This window comes from Leucoraja erinacea, chromosome 5 (genome assembly GCF_028641065.1).
Source record: "Leucoraja erinacea ecotype New England chromosome 5, Leri_hhj_1, whole genome shotgun sequence".
NCBI classification, from domain to species: domain Eukaryota; kingdom Metazoa; phylum Chordata; class Chondrichthyes; order Rajiformes; family Rajidae; genus Leucoraja; species Leucoraja erinaceus.
The window spans coordinates 62,387,442-62,408,211 of NC_073381.1; the positions used below are offsets into that span (position 1 = coordinate 62,387,442).

The following is a 20,770-nucleotide window of genomic DNA, read 5'->3' on the forward strand; positions in this document are numbered from 1 at the left end:
TGAATCTTTTTATTAATAACAACATGGCTGTGTACACAAAACTTGGACCTCCACCATATAATACTTGCATCCCTTTTATATAAAATCGTAATTGATTTTACCCAGAGTATTTTGTGTACAGCAAGGATACACATTCATGTCTTCTCCTGTGAGTATTTGGAAGGACTAATCAATCAGTATATTTGTGATGTGGTTCACAATCCTGAGCCAGCTTTTTTGTCTGCAGCACCAAATCATTCACTTTATTTCCCAACAGTGATCATAGGACTACAAACAGGACATTGCAACATGCCACTTATTTTTACCCCTCATTAATATTACCCCTACCTTTAATAGTAATACTCGGCAAAAGTTCAATTCAATCCTTGTATCTGTTTTTTTTTTTAATGCAGTCATAAAATCATATTCATACAGCATGGAAACAGGCTCAAGTCAATTAAGATGCCCCATCTACACTAGTCCCATCTACCTGTCTACCCATATTTCCCGGCGTCGAAGATGTTATTTCTTACCCTAAAATAAGGCCAGAGAATTTACCTGCATCTTGGAGGCCGAAGGTTAGATTGTTAGCCAAGAAAGATAGACTTGGCTATCCCTCAATACAGGATCATCAAGAATGATGTTGCTCTACTGAAGGATAGCCAAGTCTATCCCTCATCGCTGGCAGCTTATTTGCATTCTCCAGCTGGGTGGCTAAGTCCAGTGTCACCCTTGCAAACACTTTGCTGATGGCGACATTCTACCAGGACCCAGGTCCGGTCCCCAGGGCGAGAAGACAGAGCAAGTTTCTGCCGGGGCAGCAGGGACAGTGGCCATCCGCTGGAGTGGAGTTGGCCGAGCAATGCCAGTCTTGTAGCGACTGCTCTGCGGAACCTGCCACGCCTTCGACCCTGGAACTGTATGAAGTGGGAAGCGGTGGAAAAAGGACAGCACCGCTGGGGGGGGGGGAAGAATTCCTTTCACAGCATGTGGGGAGTCTGGCCCGGGTCAGCACAGCCTGGGATGCACAAAGTAGCAATCTTGGCTGGGCCGCCAGGGGTAAAGTTGCGGGGAGGGCAGGAGCGTTGAGAAGGAGGGGGTCGGAGATCATGCCAGCAACTCACTCAGGGGCTCGGGTGGTCGTGAGCGGTCGCCGGCACCAGACAGCAGAACTGGCCACCACCTCAGAGCCTACTGTCGGCCCGCCCGCAAGCCAGCCACAGTGTCCTTCGACACAGGCTCAACTGGTGGAGGTGTTGGTTGGTGGGTAGCTACTGGGCGGAAGGCTGGCTGCTCCATCCCGGGCTCTCTCTGTCTCTTTCCCCATTATGTGATCTACCTGAGCCAGGAAGTCCCCGTCCCTCAGACCTGAACCGTACAGGGCATTGTGGAACAGGCGAAGATGGAGGCTCCCCGATCATCAGTGCCTTCTTGAAGGAGTTTCACATCTTATTTTCTACTGACTGAAGCAAACCCTTGATCCTGTCCCACCAGCGTTTCTTCAAAATTTAGCAACTCAAAATGGGGGTGCGTCTTCGATGCAGGTGCGTCTTCATTGCCGGGAAATACAGTAATTGATTTTTTAAATGTTGTTATAATAACTGCCTCAACTACCTCCAGCAACTTAGACACAAAATGCTGGTGAAACTCAGCAGCACAGGCAGCATTTCTGGTGCGAAGGAATGGGTGATGTTTCGGGGCAAGACCCTTCTTCAGACTGAAGTCAGGGGAGTGGGTGCGACAGAGATAGAATGTAGTCAGAGACAGTAAGATTGGTGGGAGTACTGGGAAGGGGGAGGAGGAGTTACAATACAATCACTTTTATTCGTCACATTGCACATAAAGTGCAAGTGAAATGAATTTGCCAGCAGCGGTACAATGATAAAGAACACACAAAAACACACTAAACACTTAACACAAACATCCACCACAGCATTCATCACTGTGGTGGAAGGCACAAAACTTTGGCCAGTCCTCGTCCATTTCCCCCCGTGGTCGGGACCTCAACAGCCGGAAGCACCGCAGACCACAGGGCCGGCAGTCAAAGCTCCCCTCCAGGGGTCCCCTGTGAGGGACCCCGCTCTTGATGGTAAGTCCACGCCGGGCCCGCGGTAGAAGTTGGCCGCAGGCCGGCGGTGGAAGCTTCTTCTTCTGGGAGAAGGGGTCATCACTATGTGGTGAGGTCTCCTTCCCATAGAAAAAGTCACGGAGGCGTGGCGACGGAAGAAGAGCTCGACATCATGGTAGACCCGGAACTCGTTGAGGTGGGGGTGGAGAGGAACGAAGGTGAGGCCTCTGCTGAGGACAGATTGTTCCGTATCAGAAAGGGGGAGGTCAGGGGAGATGGTGAACACACGGCAAGAGTGGGGGTTGCAGTCGGAGGAAGGCATGTGAGTAGATGGTGGCTGAGGCAATGTCTGGTGGGGGGATGGTGGGTGTTCAGAGAGGAGGGGGGCATGAGGACTATTGTATGGGTGGGGAGTAGCTGGGGCCACCTGGTTAAAAGGGAAGGGAAAGAACCAGTGGAACCTCCACTGAGGTTCCCTGAAAGAGGAGGGGAGCAGTAGGACCCAGCAGAGTCAGACCTACATCGTGGAGGCTGTGGGCCCGGTGCTGAGCCTGGGACTAAGGTAAGGTAATGGCTGTGGCCTGCTGGTGGGCAGTAGAGAGCCGAGGGTTGGCGGAGTCGCTGGTGGTGGCCCGCGGGGAAATGGAGAATGGGTAAGCGGATGAAGTGTCGGTAGTCCCGGTCAGCAGATGACCGGGGAAGCAGTGAGGGTCCTCCAGCAACTTGGTCCATATTCCCACCACTCTCTGTGTGAAAATGTTGCCTCTCAGTTTCCTATTAAATCTTAAATCATCAAAGACCCACACCATCCGGGCCACACACTCATCTCCCTGCTACCTTCAGGTAGAAGGTACAGGAGCCTGAAGACTGCAACAACCAGGTTCAGGAATAGCTACTTCCCCACAGCCATCAGGCTATTAAACCTGGCTCGGACAAAACTCTGATTATTAATAACCACTTTCTGTTATTTGCACTTTATCAGTTTATTTATTCATGTGTGTATATATTTATATCATGGTATATGGACACATTTATCTGTTTTGTAGTAAATGCCTACTATTTTCTGTGTGCTTAAACAAAGCAAGAATTTCATTGTCCTATACAGGGACACATGACAATAAACTCACTTGAACTTGAATTTACCCTATCTATTCCCCTCATGATCTTATACACCTCTATACCATCACCCCTCATCCTCCTGCGCTCCAAGGAATAAAGACCTGGGCTGCTCAACCTCTCCCTATAGTTCAGGCCCTCAAATTGTGGCAACATACGTGTAAATTTTCTCTGCACTCTTTTCAGCTTAACACCATCATTCATGTACAGTAGTAGTGTCCAAAACTGAACACAATACTCCAAATGTGGTCTCATGTACAAAGGTAACTTAACATCCCAACTTCTATACTCAATACTCTGATTGATGAAGGCCAATGTACCAAAAGCCTTCTTGACCACCCAAGCTATCTGTGACTTCACTTTCACGGAACTTGTAAATGGACTCCTTACTAATTCTGTCTTCTACATTCTCATCTAAATCGTTGATATAAACCACAAACAGCAATGGGCCCAACACTGATCCCTGACGCACACCACCAGTCACTGGCCTAGAGTCTGAAAAACAACCTTCCACCACCATCCACTATTCCTGTCAATGAAGCCAATTCAGTATCAAATGGGCTAACTCCCATTGGATACCATGTGAGATTGGGATCCCACCTTCCAGTGCTGATAGCACACAGCTGGCATAACTACATTCCTGTAGAAGAATTATCTTGACCCGAAACTTCACCCATTCCTTCTGTCCAGAGATGCTACCTGTCCCGCTGAGTTACTCCAGCATTTTGTTTCTCTCTTCGGGTTAAACCAGCATCTGCAGTTCCTTCCTACTACATTCCTGCATATGGTCAAATAGCATTCCAGGTAATTCCAGGTATAGCCTGAGGTAAATTATATCATTCTTTCTGGGTCAAGACCTCCATTTTCTTCTTCTGCAACATTATAACTTCCAGAAAGGAGCAAATTACAAAATCCAGAAAGTATTGAATTGAATATTCTGCCAAAAATATAGGTTTAGAACCTGGACATGATATATTTGATGTATATGATATTAATAATCAGTATCCATAATGTTTCACGAGTACAATGCTGATCCAAGCTATGTGACCATGAGAAACCGGAAAAGATTTCTTTATATGAGCAGAAAAATAACAAGCCTTCTTCATCATATAAGTAATAATGAAAGAAATTAGTTTTAAATCATCTTAACATGGTGTCAGTTTATGACACACAGCTGACATAACTACATTAAATTTCAGTCTAAATTATTGAGTATGTCTGCCTAACGGAACAATTACAGAAATGGATTTCATTAAAGATTTATTGATTCTAATCATAAATTACAACTTTCTATTTATTGCTAGTAACAGTGAGAGCAATCACTGAAATATATCAATTTCTTATTCAAGATCTAACTGTTCTCTTCTTATACTATTGATTAACATTGCTTGCACTTGTTTCTTTTTGCTATAGTGACTCGTCATTTATACATGCCTACATACTGCTCTGAGAAATCCATTATCATCATTTTCCCTCAGCCAGAACATCTGTACTCTGTAATTGAAGTAAAATGTGTTTGTTCTGAAGCTACAGGCTTCACACGACTTGTTATAAAGGTTCAATGCAATCCAATTTGAATTTGCTTGTCCCTTGTAAACAGTAGTGGGTCAATCCAACTGTGGATTCAGGATAATTGCTGACGGTTAAAAATAACCGAAACAGACAATATTTGTTAAAATACACAAAAGTACTATATATTGCTACCGATGCAGCTGTGATTATTTGAGTTTAGTTTGAGTTCAGTTTATTGTTATGTGTATCAAGGTACAGTAAAAAGATTTTGTTGCATGCTAACCAGACAGTGGAAAGAAAATACATGATTACAATTGAGCCATTCCCAGTGTATATTGATACATGATAAAGCACAACACCCTTTAAATTTTATAATTAATTAGTAATGCAAATTCCTGCTGGTCCCATCTGAAATATTCAGAAGTCAGAGCGAAAATGACGATCTGAACTCATTCGGTGTCGACGTTTTCTAGTTTAGATGTTGTCTAACATATACTTCATGTCATTATGGCAAAAGGCTTTGGACCTTTTGTCTGACAGGCTCAGCATTGCTTATCAAGGGAGCCAAGTTTGACTGTTCTCCCACTCCTGCACTAAATAACAGTAATGGCAAAACTACTTCCCTCTTTTGACAACCCACCAGCAAGAACAGTGAATTCTCCAATTTAGGTGACATCCCCCCTTTCCCCCTCCCTTCCCTGTATTCCCCCACCCAATTCAGTTGCACCTGTTTCTCCCATTATCCCACCTACTTACCCTTACTCCTTTCCCCTCCCCCCAGATCCCCTTCCATCTATATCCCTTCCTCTTTACATTTCACTCATCTTCTCTCCTTATCTGACACCCTTTTGTCTCCTTTTCATCTCTAGCCTTTGTCCATCCATCTGCCAATATCACCCCTTATTTCGCTCCCCGAGCTGTTTTGGATTCCACTCACCCAGCACACTGATCTCTGAAATTTGACAGCAGCCTGTCCATCCCTGCCCCATGCACATTTTGCTCTATCTACATCAATTTTATTCCGTTTAGGGTTTTGAATTGCTGTACAATCCCCACCACAACCCTTTTTCATCCGTACAGTACCAGCATCTTAGTCATTTCTAAATATTCAGTCCAAAGCAATATTTCACTTTATTTTGGATCTCTCTCTTATTGTTCTAACTCTCTCTGATGCTTTGCCCTCATAAATATCCACCCAACCATTTGATATGCCTCTGCTACTGGCCTATGCTAGGCTTCATGACCTTTTATATGCACCAAGTTGCCCTCTGTGCCTTACTTGGTATCCTTTGGCAGCCTTTTCAAAGCACTCATTGGTATCAGCTTACAAATGGCAATGCAACAGCACTTGACTCTCCTTTCACCTACTTTTCTGTCTTGCATTCCTGGTATGGTTTGATTCAGAAAAAAATATTATAATATTCATAGAATTAGTGTAGTGGTTATCTGAATATAATTGGACTTCACCTAAAGAGGTTGGTGCTCACCTGCGATCTTAGATGATAAACCATATAGTTTTAGTTCTTTCAACAAGCAGTGCTTGAGCGCCCTCTGATCAAAGGTTTGTACTATTCACAGACTAATGAAGTAATTTATGCCCCAGCTGGATGAAAATGTAGCAGCTAACAACATTTCATTTGTATTGGGCAAAGAAGAACACAACTTGTCTATATTTCGTGGTAGATAACTTTGACGTCTTCATGGGAGGCAATTGTTTTCTGTATAAATAAACACTTGAATGACCAAAGAAATTAGTATGTTAAAGATGGTCCCACAAACTGACTCATGAAATTGGAGAGAGTTTGAAAGGAATATTATTTTTATACGCTTACTGTGAAATTGTTTCATTCAGTTCTGCAAAATTCTCCAAATCAGTGTAGTTGTTACATCCCTTTCATTTGTACATTTAATTCTTAATTTTCTTTCAACATTGTACAGAGGTTTATCTTCAGTATTCTTGGAGATAGTTTCCTTAAAACCACTCAGTTTAACAGATGTGCTATTTTTTTCAAATTCCTCTCTGACATTCCTTCCCTTCCTGTCAAGCCTGGCATTAGTGACTGACAATAGTGCTCTGAAAGGATCAGATTGACGCACTCAAATTTTTCATCCATCAGACTGTGGAAGCATTTTGCCTTCCCTGGAGGGTTTTCCAAATCCAGAAATTGTTGGCATGAAACCACATTTGACTGTTATGTCAAATAGACACAAAGCTGAAAAGAAAAATACATTCAACTGGAACTTATTAAATGCACAACAGAATACAGGTAATACAGTGTACAGTACAAAATTGTGTCCCTTGAAAACGAAATCAAAAGAGAACGAGTATACTGACCTATCCAAGCTCCCAACTCGGGCAACTATGTATAAGAGACTTCCAACAGCAAGGCTGCCCAGCAAAAAGAGCTTCTGTCTCAGCAACGCCTGCTGTTTGAATAGCATGGCCCTCCATCAATCTTCAGGACTGCTTCTTCAGCCTGTAATGACCAGACAGTAAAAGTACCTGTCAGAAAAGTGAAAATTCATGAACTGCCATTAATTTGAAGTCAGTTGATCAATCATATGGTTTTCAAAGGTTAAGTGAGCATATTTTAGTTGAAAAAAAGGAACCCATAGATAATCCATTAGATCAATATGTTACTCCCACAATGAAGAATAATGATATAGTGCAAAGGTTTCCAGAAAGTTTACTCATCAGTTATCCGGTCATACTTTAACAATATTGAAGAATGGTAATTTGCAAACATTCTCTTTCAGTTACCTCTCAGCAATCATTCTGTTTTTAGTTTGTGTTATCTTTAATCAAGAACTAACCTATGTCTTTGACATTAGAAAGTTTTAATATTTACTAGACCAACGGGGGGGGGGGGGGGGGGGGGGGGAGGAAGGGAGGGGAGAGATGGGGGGAGGGGGGGTGAGGGACGCGGGGGGGGGGGGGGGTGGGGGGTCGGGGAGGGGGGGGAGAGGGGGGGAGAGGGGGGGAGAGAGGGGGGAGAGGGGGGAGAGGGCTAGAGGAGGAGGAGAGGGGGGGGGAGAGGGGGGAGAAGGGGGAGTGGGCTAGAGGAGGGGGAGGGGGGACAGGAAGAGGAGGAGGGGGGAGAAGAGGGGGGGAGGAGGGGGGGGGGAGTGGGGGAGAGAGGGAAGGGGAGAGGAGGGGGAAGGGGGACAGGAGGGGGGAGAGTTTGATTGGGCGGGATCTCTGAAGCCCTTGGAAGCCCAACCAAATTACTGCATGTTCAGCGGCTTCAATCCTGAGCCGGGGGGGGGGGGGGGGGGGGAGGGAGGGCGGCTTGGCTGCGGGTGGGGTTAGGCGTGGTGGGGTAGGGCGGATGGCCGGAGGAGGGCGTTGACGGCGAGCGGGAGGCGACAAAAAGAATGCGAGTGGGGGTTAACGTAACTCGCAGCTAACTGCAGGAGCAGAGCCATTGAAATGGAATCAACTCGTTAACTTCAAAAAATATCTCAGATTTGTGTAAAATTGTAATTAAAAACTCCGGAAATAATGAATCAAATTTTCAGATGAGGCGATTTTCAAGATCATGACGTAAATCTCTATTGGAATATGTAAAAATTTCCCCGTTAGCGCATCGTGTTTTCAAGGAGATGTGATCACAGAAAAACACACAAATACACACACAAATACATCCACATCCACATCCAAGATCAGAGTTTTATAAGTGTATTAATTATATTATTTAGCATTGGTATGGATTGAAAGCATACATTGTTGCCATTATGCCAGACATTTGAAACACTTTGAACATCTTTCAAACTCCCTTCAAATTTACCAAGTTAAACATTGAATTCAGTTCACATTGGAACAGTCATTGAAGCAACATGCATGATCTATATTTCATCATTTATTCCACCTTCCTCCATATAACATTCACAAATTTAGTATTTTACATTGCAAACTGTTAAAATTTCTTGATATACAGCAAAATATCATTGACAAAACTATACTTTTAATTCGACTGCACACTTCTCTACGTAGTTGAGACATTTGAGCAATGTACCTTTTAACATATCAGAAATGATTAGCATTGAACAAAATGCGACATTCTCCTACAGTTTTTGGCTTGTATTCAATAGGCTCCATCTGTTTTAACAGAGCATAATTTCTATCATCTTCAAGAGTGTAATAAGATTCCCATAAGATGTTCATTATATTTCCCCTTCCTTCCCTCCAGAGGACTTTATTTGGCACCTTAACATGCCTGCAGGAAGATGTAAGCCAATGTGATACTGGGCTTCTGCCACAACGTTCTTTAAGTTGTAGCTAGAGACTGAGTGTAGGCAGATGCAGGATCAATCTCCTTCCAACTTTGTGGATTCCCTGTCCTTTTGAGAAGGGATATGGCTCAGATTCTCTTGCAGATGAGCAGCAGCAACTTGTAATTCACTGAGTGACAACAACCAGCAAACTCCCCATCACCTCCAAAAGTACAACTCAAATCCAGCCACCCAGATCATTTTGTTCATGTAATTTTCTTTGAGCACTTTATATAATGTATAAATAAGAGACTTACTAAAGAAATGTGGAATCTATTTAATTTCAGTTCTCACCATTGCCTGAACAGTTTAATGTTAAAACAATGGTAATCCTATTAGATTCAGCTCTGGATAATCTCTTTTATTTTTTCATCACTTACTTGAAGCAAAACTCGTCCTGGCTTCCAACAACCATCTGTGATCTTCACAAAAGAGTAATGGTGTCAGCAGCCAAGCACTTTAATTTAGCATTTATGAAGGTGTGTCATATACAGCACTCTGTTGCTGTGCTAGTTTATAATAATCAAATACTCTGAACGTAATCCTCATCCCAATATAAAAAAATGGAAGTCAATTGAATTACAATCTTATACTTTCTCTCTCATAAACCTTTCTTTAGGCTCGGTGCTGGGCCCGTTACTGTTTGTCATCTAAAGTACATCAATGATTTGGATGAGAACATACAGGGCAAGCTGAGTAAGTTTGCTGATGATACAAAAGTTAGTGGTTTTGCAGATAGTGAAGGTGGGCGGAATAGTGGTTGATGGAATTTAATACAGAGGTGTGAGGTGTTGCATTTTGGGAGGTTGAACAAGGGCAGGACCTATACTGTAAATGGTAGGCCTCTGGGTAGTGTTGTAGAGCAGAGGAACCTAGGAGTACGGGTGCATGGCTCCTTGAAGGTCGAGTCGCAGGTAGATAAGGTGGTCAAAAAGGCTTATGGCACTTTGGCCTTCATTGGTCAGAAAATTGTATAGAAGTTGGGAGGTCATGCTGCAGTTGTATAAGACGTTGGTGAGCCCATTTAGAATATTGTGTTCAGTTCTGGGCACCATGTTGTAGGAAAGATATTGTCAAGCTTCAAAGGGTTCAAAAAGGATTTACAAGGATGTTGCCAGGATTAGAGGGTGTGAGCTATAGGGAGAGGTTGCGTAGGCTGGGTCACTATTCCATGGAGCGCAGGAGAATGAGGGGAGATGTTATAGAGGTATACAAAATTATGAGAGGAATAGATCGGGTAGATGCACAGAGTCCTTTGCCCAGAGTAGGGGAATTGAGGACCAGAGGGTATAGGTTCAAGGTGAAAGGGAAAAGATTTAATAGGAATCCGAGGGATAACTTTTTCACACAAAGAGTGGTGGGTGCATGGAACAAGCTGCCAGAGGAGGCAGTTGAGGCTGGGACTATCCCATCGTTTAAGAAACAGTTAGACAGGTATATGGGTACGTGTTAATCCTGGCTAAATTGGAGCAGCTAGGACTTCAAAATGGGGTAAAGCTTCAGGTTTGCTGGGAGATTTGGTCAATTTGGAGTTGCTCTCTGCAGAACTGGGACAAGCTGCAAAGAGGTGCCAGAGTGTCTGGAGCTTAGATACAATTTGCAAGCAAAGAATGGGAATATCTGCAATCCCTGTCAATTTGGTGCAAAATACATAGAAGGGATTGGATGGCTGCAAACCAGACATACACCTTGTAAATAGTTGTAAATAATGTTGCAGAGTTTGACTTTGCCAAGTGTTGATTGGATGAGGTGTTGAGCCTTGTCTGGGTTTTCTGTAAATCAGGGTAAATGCTTGTTAGTTGGTTTCCTCTTGAAGTCCGTTTTAAATACAATGTATTAAACTGTTGTATCATTGGGTTGGGGGAATGCCTGTTATGTATGGGGTTAATCGATGTCTGTAATTGGGTTTAGAAACCACCCCATGTGGTTCGGCCCCTCGAGGTCCCGGGACATATAAAAGTCTGCGATCACGAGGCTCTGTGTCGATCTTCTGGGAGAACGCTTTAGACTATGTGAACTTCTGTAGTGTCTCTGTCTGAGCGAGGCCTAGAGAGCTTGAACAGGGAGACAAGAGGATCAAACCCGCGGTGGGAAAGGTACAGTAGTTGAACTGTGACGTGCTTTTGGTAAAATAAAATTTAGTTGTTTCAAGTTTTTGATTCAAAGTTTTTACTGAAACTGGACTGGGTGGAAGCTTAGAAACGAGCAATTATCCTTGGATAGGACAGGTTTGGAGGGATATGGACCAAGCGCAGGCATGTGGAACTAGTGTAGCTGGGACATTGTTGGCCAGTGTGGGCGAGTTGGGCCGACACACTGTGTCACTCTATAACTCTAAGTGCTGAATCCGGGACCTGTCTCTAGCTGCTTCTTCAGGAAATGCAACCTGTTACACAGTTGTGGGTCAATTAATAATCTTGTGAAAATTCAGCCCTTCTATGTATCCGACATTTATATTTTCTCACGTCTCCCATATCTTTTAAGAGTCTGGCAATCTCAAATGAATGATTGATACTTTGCTGTCACATGTATTATTTCATTCAATATACATTTATTTAATCAGAAAGGAATTGAATAGAAATGAGGAAAAACTATTTCCATGGGAAGCAGTGGGACAATGGGACTGATAACGATCGGGCATGGATTCGATGGACAGTATGGCCTTTTAATGAGCTGCATTTAAACAATGAATTTATGATTCCAATGCATGAAAAGATGTTGTTGGTAACAGGTGAAACAGTATGAACACTTTAGAAGTTCAAAGTACTATACTAGAATATCATCATAAAGAGAGCCACATATTTAACAATATTGTACTACAATAATGCATTGGGGAACATATGACCTGAAGAGGGTCTCGACCCGAAACGTTACCCATTCCTTCTCTCCAAAGATGCTGCCTGTCTGGCTGAGTTACTCAAGCTTTTTGTGTCTACTTTTGGTTTAAAACAGCATCTGCTGTTCCTTCTAACAAATAATTCAACTAAGTTCATTGGATAAGGTAGTTAAATTATTTTCTATAATGCAAAGAAATCTTGATACCCAGGAGTAGGCACACAACGGTGAACACAACCTGATGTTTGATGTTCAACTTGCTGATAATTTTGCAGTCCCTGAAGCTAATTATTTTTTCTTCTTTGGACTTCACAAGCAGTATCTAAAGAGCAAACTTTTTAATCTGGTTGGCATCCATCACCCTCAGTTTAGCCCATTCCTCCTGTGCTACATGTATCTATTTAGACATGTTCACCAATTTATATCTGGCTAATGTCTACTTTACTTTCTGCTTTCTGAATCCTTCGCCCTGTCTGATAACAATTCAGGATTCAGAATAAAGTTAACAAGGTGAAATGTATGTTATTCTGTTTTGCATTCTGATATTTAATCTTTCAGTGAAGAGAATAATTGTCTAAACATTGTCTAAAACTGTAAAAATATTACTTACGCTATTTACGCTCCAGAACAAGGGGTCACAGTTTAAGGATAAAGGGGAAATATTTTAGGACCAAGAAGAGAAAAACTTTTTTCACATAAAGAGTGGTGAATCTCTAAAACTCTCTGCCACAGAAGGTAGTTAAGGCCAATTCATTGGCTATATTTAAGAGGGAGTTAGATGTGGCCCTTGTGGCTAAAGGGATCAGGCGGTATGGAGAGAAGGCAGGTACAGGATACTGAGTTGGATGATCAGCCATGATCATATTGAATGGCGGTGCAGGCTCGAAGGGCCGAATGGCCTAGTCCTGCACATATTTTCTATGTTTCTATGTCTATGTTAATAAAAATTGGAAGTCTAATTTTATGCCACAATAATCACTGTGAGGTTGCTCAGTTAACACAATGCATACACACGCACACACATATATAAATATGATATAGGTCTGAGTATATCGAGCTTTAAGGGCCATATGTACAGCCCTTAAAGCCCTATACATATGGATAATAAATTGCTTTCCAAATTGTATTCCAAATATATTTTTAAAGAGTAAAGCTGAAATGTAATAATTAATTTTGAAATATTAGAATATTATGTAGATGTCCATTTTAATGACTTTCACATATTGTGTTTCTGGCTGCATCTCTTGTTCTTAAAACCATTTATTTTGAGTACAAAAAAACTATGAATTATTCAGCTGCACAGTTTATTATTATTGATCAATGCACTTTTCACATGGGAACAATCATGGTCTTTGCATCAAGCCAATACCAAATTCTCAAATAAGTCCCCTACTTTGGTTTCCTCTTAGTGAAATAATGCATGCATTATTTATCAAAACTGCTCTTACTGTATTTGGCTGTCTTGAGCTTAACATTGCCCTTTGGGCTGGCACCAATGTGTCTCTGGAGTGTGGGGCTTTCGATATTTTGTGCAGTTGCTTGAAAATAATCTGTTCAAATCAAATTTGTCTTCCATTAAACTGAAACATTTATCTGAATAAAGTTTAATAACCCTACACACTAAATTATTTCAGCAGCCCAGGCTTTGGCTCCTTCTCTCACTATTGACATTCAGCTCGGCCTTGAGACAAACCTTCATCATTTGAAGCTCAAAGCTGAATTTGAAAAGAATTGTACTGACTTGAATTGAAGAAATAAAGCTAATTCTTGAAAAAAACAGAAATTAAAAAAAAAAAAGCCTAAGTGGCTGTTAATTATTTTACTGATTGTTTTTTGCTGAACTAATCCCAAGCACAAACTCATCAACGTAATTCTGGAGTTATCCATTTTAGAGAAACAAGGAAGTGGCATCAGTTTATAGGATCATTTTGCAGGGCCTCTACTTTGTAATATTGGTCTCAACGGGGCTAGATTGTTTGCAAACTCATTGTTTGGCATGGTTTCCATCAATCTTAGATTTTAGGAACATTAGAAAATGGGCAGCTATTTATCCCTTGGATCCTTTTCCACCCTTCATGAAATTTATGCTGGTTTTTACCTTAACTTCACCTTTGTGTCTTGGTTGAAAAACACTTAATTGTCAACAAAACGTTATCAATCTCAGGGTTGAAATCATCACCCAAATGTAGTCTTAGCAGCTTTTGGTGGGAGATCGTGGAGAAGTTGGATGTTTTTGTTAAAGCATTGCTTTGTTTCGATGAATGAGAGTGTGTGGAGCTACACCAGTCAACCACATAAATATGATTATTAAAATGAAATTGCTTGAATATATTTGAAGATTGTCTGTGAATATAATATTGAATGTGTCAGAGAGGTCCACAACCTTTGTATGTTCTGCGTAACAAAATAAATGCTCCGTAACCTGAATAGGATCCAAAAATATAGTCAAGTTAAATAGCTGATGGAGTTCTGTTGAAAGGCCTTTTATTGAAACATTTCTCAGTCTACTGATGCCATCTGACTTACCGAGTGTGTCCAGTATTTTCTGTTTTGTAAAACAATAAATACAAATAAGAACTGTTAAGAAACAGTTAGACAGGTAGATGGATAGGACAGGTTTGGACGGATATGGACCTAATGCTGGCAGGTGGGACTAGTGTAGCTAGGACATGTTGGCTAGTGTGGGCAAGTTGGGCCAAAGTGGCCTATTTCCATGCTGTATCACTCTATGCCTCTATACATGCTTTCCATTTCTCATGACTATTTAATGGGCTCTGCAGAGAAACGTTCGTTACTGTTGGACAACAGTTAGATCAGACTTGGAGGCATAAGAAACTGCAGATGCTGGAATCTTGAACAAAACACAGATTACTGGAAATTAGGTCAGGACCCTTCTTCTGTTTTAAGTATTCGGGTCAGTGCTGGACCTGAAATGTTGCCTGCCCATTCCTTCCCCAGAAGCTGCCTGACCTGCTGAGTTTCTTCAGCACTCTGTGTTAAGGTCAGATCTGCTTGTGATCTTTCACACAGTTGATCGCAATATAGAGTAGTTAATTCAAATTTCTAGGGTATTGGAACCAGTTCTGGGGGAGGTGGGACCGGTACAAACAGAACGGTCTGCACCTGGGCTGGAATGGAACCAATGTCCTTGAGGGAGTGTTTGCTAGTGCTGTCGGGGAGGATTTAAACTAATGTGGCAGGGGGATGGGAGCATGAGCAGAGAGACAGAGGGGTGAAAAAAGAGGGTAGAAGCAACAGGTAGCAAGGTGAAAAGTAAAAGTGGCAGGCAGACAAATCCAGGGCAAAAATCAAAAAGGGCCACTTTTCAACATAATTGTATAAGGGGTAAGAGTGCTTTAAAAACAAGCCTGAAGGCTTTGTGTCTCAATGCAATGAGCATTTGTAATAAGGTGGATTAGTTGAATGTGCAGATAGTTGTTAATGAATATGATATAGTTGGGATCACGGAGACATAGCTCCAGGGTGACCAAGGCTGGGAGCTGAACATCCAGAGATATTCAATATTCAGGAGAGATAGACAGAAAGGGAAAGGAGGTGGGGTAGCGTTGCTGGTTAGATTGTTCCCGATGTTGGGGAAATCCAAGACAAGGGGTCACAGCTTAAGGATAAGGGGGAAATCCTTTAAAACCGAGATGAGAAGAACTTTTTTCACACAGAGAGTGGTGAATCTCTGGAACTCTCTGCCACAGAGGGTAGTTGAGGCCAGTTCATTGGCTATATTTAAGAGGGAGTTAGATGTGGCCCTTGTGGCTAAGGGATCAGAGGGTATGGAGAGAAGGCAGGTACGGGATACTGAGAGATGATCAGCCATGATCATATTGAATGGCGATGCAGGCTCGAATGGCCGAATGGCCTACTCCTGCACCTATTTTCTATGTTTCTATGTTACCGTATTCTGTGTTCCATTGTGCCAGATGAACAGAGGGAAATGATTCCTGAATGCCTGAATCTTGGCCTTATCAGCCACCTCAGAGTCCACAGAAATGGAATGAAAGCAAAGCGACCTTGATTCTAAGGGAGAGAGGAGTTAAGGGCAAGCTGATATCTGTGGAATGTGTCGGTCTGTTCAACAATGGAAGAGAGAAAAATTGTTGAAAAAATAAGAAAGGAAGGGAAGTGTTCTTTCAAAAATTCTTTAAATGGTAGCCTTGGAGCTGCTGTGGTGCTGAATATTAATTAATGAGTTTATTGTGAAGAACTTGAACTCCCAGTCCTATATCATGTTAGCATGTCTGCTGTTGTGAGATGGATGAAAATGAGAACTAACGGACACCAACATTAATTTACAAAACATATGAATTGACCACCACTAACTTCAGGTTAATACTCCTAAATTTACAACTCTTGGTACATTTTGGTGGCAAAAACAGGAAAGTAGATTATTACCTGAATGGTGGCCGATTAGGAAAGGGGGAGATGCAACGAGACCTGGGTATCATGGTACACCAGTCATTAAAAGTAGGCATGCAGGTGCAGCAGGCAGTGAAGAAGGCGAATGATATGTTAGCATTCATAGCAAAAGGATTTGAGTATAGGAGCAGGGAGGTTCTACTGCAGTTGTACAGGGTCTTGGTGAGACCACACCTGGAGTATTGCGTACAATTTTGGTCTCCTAATCTGAGGAAAGACATTCTTGCCATAGAGGGAGTACAGAGAAGGTTCACCAGACTGATTCCTGGGATGTCAGGACTTTCATATGAAGAAAGACTGGATAGACTCGGTTTGTACTCGCCAGAATTTAGAAGATTGAGGGGGGATCTTATAGAAACTTTAAAATTCTTAAGGGGTTGGACAGGCTAGATGCAGGAAGATTGTTCCCGATGTTGGGGAAGTCCAGAACAAGGGGTCACAGTTTAAGGATAAGGGGGAAATCTTTTAGGACCGAGATGAGGAAAACTTTTTTCACACAGAGTATGGTGAATCTCTGGAATTCTCTCCCGCAGAAGGTAGTTGAGGCCAGTTCATTGGCTATATTTAAGAGGGAGTTAGATGTGGCCCTTGTGGCTAAAGGGATCGGGGGTATGGAGAGAAGGCAGGTACGGGATACTGAGTTGGATGATCAGCCATGATCATATTGAATGGCGGTGCAGACTCGAAGGGCTGAATGGCCTACTCCTGCACCTATTTTCTATGTTTCTATGTTTCTATTACCCTTGCACCAGTGCCTCCTTTAAGAATTACGACTTTGCCTTGCTGATTATAGCTGAGATTTCAGCATTGAATGTTAATCATTTATGGTGTGAAACCATTGTGTTTAAAGAAACATGCAAACATGTGCATTTTCATTAGCTGTGTATTATGGTGGCAATTCACTTTTAATGAACACATTTGCCTGCCACTCAGCCACTCTGCAAAGGGGATTTTCCATTCATGTTGTAAATACATTTTATTAACAGTTCTATGTGAGAATTCGAAATTTTAAAGCATTTCTTCATGATGTGATTCATTCAGAATGTCTATGAAGTTTACATAGTTTGTTTATATTGTTGCTAATTAATAAAGTAAGCTGTAACAAAACTGAAATTTTAAAAATTGTGTTCCTCACTTGTGCTGTCAACCAAGATAAGATTTTATCTGAATAAGGATTTACAATGCTACCCTGAAAATTGGTACAGCTGTTCCAGGAAGGCGGGAGTATCCCGGGAGCCGCGCGGGCTTGATCCACCTGCTGAACTGCACAGCCGACGACCAGAACGACGACCGAAGACCAGAACGCGCCTGGTAGGCCCGACTCACCCCGCAGGCCTCCCAAGGGACTGTGGTGAAGCCGGGCGGCAAGGCCTGTCTGGGCCGAAGGAGCCTCAGCAGTGGCGGTTATGGGAGCCTCGGCGGTGGCAGCGGGAGACTCAGCGACGGCAGTGGGTGCCTCAGCGGCAGTGGAAATCCGGTGGCGGTGGCGTGGGACTTGGCGGCATCGTGGACCTCAGAGGCAATGTGGGCCTCGGCAGCAATGGGGGCCTTGCGGTTGATGAGCATGTGGGGGAGGGGAAGATAATGGGGACCCGGCATGGGGGACTGTTGTGAGGGACGGTAGGAGAACAAAGGGGGGGCCCATTGTGGGGGGACACTCGTTTACAATCCTCTGCCCAGGGGATAAGTCTGCGTTTGTTTGTTTGTTCATTTATTACGGGTGAAGGTGCTATGCACATGGCAGCCAGCCAACAGTCGCTTGTCTTTTCTTTTTTGTTTTCACTTTTAATTTCAAGTTTTTGTGTACCTTGTGTGTTGTGCCTGTCGGCTGACCAATTTCCCTCTGGGGATGAATAATGTTTTATCAATCTATCAAATCAATCAATCAATCAATCAATCAAGACTGTGGATTGTTTGCTTCTTTGTATTTGCATTGGTATGTCTGGCCTTGACTCCAATCCCTTTCACATATGTCTTTTGCTTGAATTTTAAAATAAATTTTGACAGCCTTGAATTGAAAACTGAAAAAGTGACTCTTCTAAAGGTAGATCTCAGATTATTACTATAAATCGAGTTAATTGCATAATACCATGACTGAGGCTTCCGAGTTTCAATTTAAATTAAATTAAAACCATCATTTGATTATGGTTTCTCTGCTGCAGAAACTATAGGATAAATAAGTTTAAACAAAATACTTTTTCAAAGATATTTTCATGGATTATAAAACAACCCACTTTCTTTTTGATAAAGTTCGTCCCTTCAGCTTGTTCATCTATTTTTCATTTTCAGTGATAGGGAAATACCCAATAAGATCGTTATCTTTTGTTTTATTCTGACATTCATCTTTTTTGTTCTCCTTCATAAAGAATAAAATTATTCAGTAGCAATTTGAATGCAAATTTCATCCATAATTCAACAATGTCGCACTAACCACATTTGAAGTAAAAGTTACAGAGTTTTTGACATTACATTATGAGTAAGTATGCCACTGGAGTAACAGGCACACACACAGACCTGCAGCATGCACACACACACACGCGCACACTCACTCACACCTGTGCATGCTAAATCACGTGCAAGGTCACACGCTCACATGCAAGTGAATGTCTCTCAATCTTAAATCACTTCATATTGGCACAATGGCTCAGCACAGTGGCACAGCTGGTAGAGCTGCTGCCACTCAACGCCAGTGACCCCGGTTCGTACCTGACCTCGGGCGTTGTCTATGTGGCGTTTGCACGTTCTCCCTGTGACCACATGGATTTCTTCTTGACGCTCCGTTTTCTCCAATGTTAACATATGTTAATTGGCCTATGTAAAAATTGGCCCCATGTGGTAGTGGATGAGAAAGTGTGAAAGCATAGAACTATTGTGAACTGGTGATTGAAGGTCAGTGTGGACTTGGTGGGCCAAGGTCCTGATTCTGTGTCGTATTATTATGCTAAACTAAACTAAACAAAATTAAAATAAAATAAATTCTGGGAAACCGGCAGGGTCATCCACATTGATATTTTAAAAATTTAATCCGCACAAGAAACAATTAAGAAGATCTATTTATTTATGATTTTGAGAACTGAAGAAATAATTGCAGGTAGGATCTGCACACTACAACAGTTTGCGTTAAGGTTAATTGTGAAACACCAATGATGCTTTATAAGTTTTGTTAAAAACCTACCATGTAATGCTTCTTATCCAGTTGATTGCCATGGTTGAAATTATTTGTATTTGATAAAAGGAAAGATATCTTGACATTAATGACAGACAAGCTTACTGTCTCTGTGCTTGACAGCTTAATGTGTGTGGGGAATGGATCAGAACCGTGAGTTGATTCCTTGGGGAATGTGGGCCAACATTCTTTTATTTCACAGCATGTAAATTACTATAATGTGAAAGGAAGACAATCACTAAAATTACTTAAGGAGTCTAAAAGATATGCCTCCTCCACAGACGAAGTGTCTGTCCATATTATTCCACGCAGTTCGACTTGAAAACACTGTGAAAGAGTTTGTCATGTTGTTAACCTTCTTTTCTAACACGTTTACGACAAAAGGTAGCAAGACTCGGTGAAGAATGAAAGTGTCAGCGTGCCCACTGTTTATTAGATTTCAATTCCTGATGGACAATAATTGCAGGATCATAGAACGTAGAATAGTACATGACAGGAACAGGCCATTTGGTCCACAATATCCATGCCGATGCCAACACGATGCCAAATTAAATGAATCCATTCTGCTTATGCATGATCTATATCCCTCCATTCTCTGCCACTATCCCCGCCACTATCGTATCTGCCTCCACCAACACCTTTCAGGCACCCACAATTCTATCTGTAAAAGACCTGCCCCACACATTCCCTATAAATGTTGCCCTCTCATTTTAAAGCTATGCGCTCCAAGCTTTGTCATTTGTGGGATGTGATCTCTCAGCCAAGCTAAGTTACATAAAACCATAGAAAGAAGAATGTTCAGCCGTAGTGTATTTGTGTCAACTATACTAAAGTAATTGCTATAGTCACTCCCCATAAACCTGGTCCCCCAGCTCTAAAAATGTTATGGTATCTGTCCAGATTATTTTGCATGAAGATATTGCATGAAGAAATGCAGGTCAGGAACCAGCTTGGAAAAAGTAACAGAGTTCATGGATTCATAAATTATAGGAGCAGAAACAGGCCATTCAGCCCATCAAGTCTACCCCGCCATTTAATCATGGCTGATCTATCTCTCCCTCCTAACCCCATTCTCTTGCCCATAACCCCCGAGACCCTTACTAATCAAGAATCTGTCAATCTGTAGAGTTAACGCTTCAGACAAAATTCTGTCATTTCTGTCATTCAGAAAGAATGGCAATCTTTTATTCTGATGAAAGTACATTGACCCAAAATGTTTTCTTACCACAGGTTCTGCCTGACCTGCCTGACCTGCCGTGCATTTTCTGTTTTTTATCCAATTTCCAGCCTTTGCAGTTTTTCACGTTTCACATTAAGAAATGTTACTGTTATATTTAAATCTGCACCCTCGGTGACAATTTTACATGGGTCACTCTGTTCCCAATTTTACA

The 20,770-nt window shown here is 42.1% G+C and overlaps 1 protein-coding gene across 3 annotated transcripts in view; it reads right to left on the reverse strand.

The window, feature by feature from the left end:
- LOC129697330 (heparan sulfate glucosamine 3-O-sulfotransferase 5) overlaps nucleotides 1–20,770 on the reverse strand; it is a 255,006-nt gene that overhangs the window by 10,435 nt on the left and 223,801 nt on the right. For 2 of the 3 annotated variants that reach the window (XM_055635778.1, XM_055635776.1), the window contains one exon: nucleotides 7,011–7,152. In XM_055635778.1, coding sequence (XP_055491753.1) covers nucleotides 7,011–7,117 — 107 coding nt within the window. In that variant the 5' untranslated portion in view covers nucleotides 7,118–7,152. Of the gene's footprint in view, nucleotides 1–7,010; nucleotides 7,179–20,770 lie in introns of all 3 variants that reach the window. The other variant, XM_055635777.1, reaches the window with a different exon arrangement.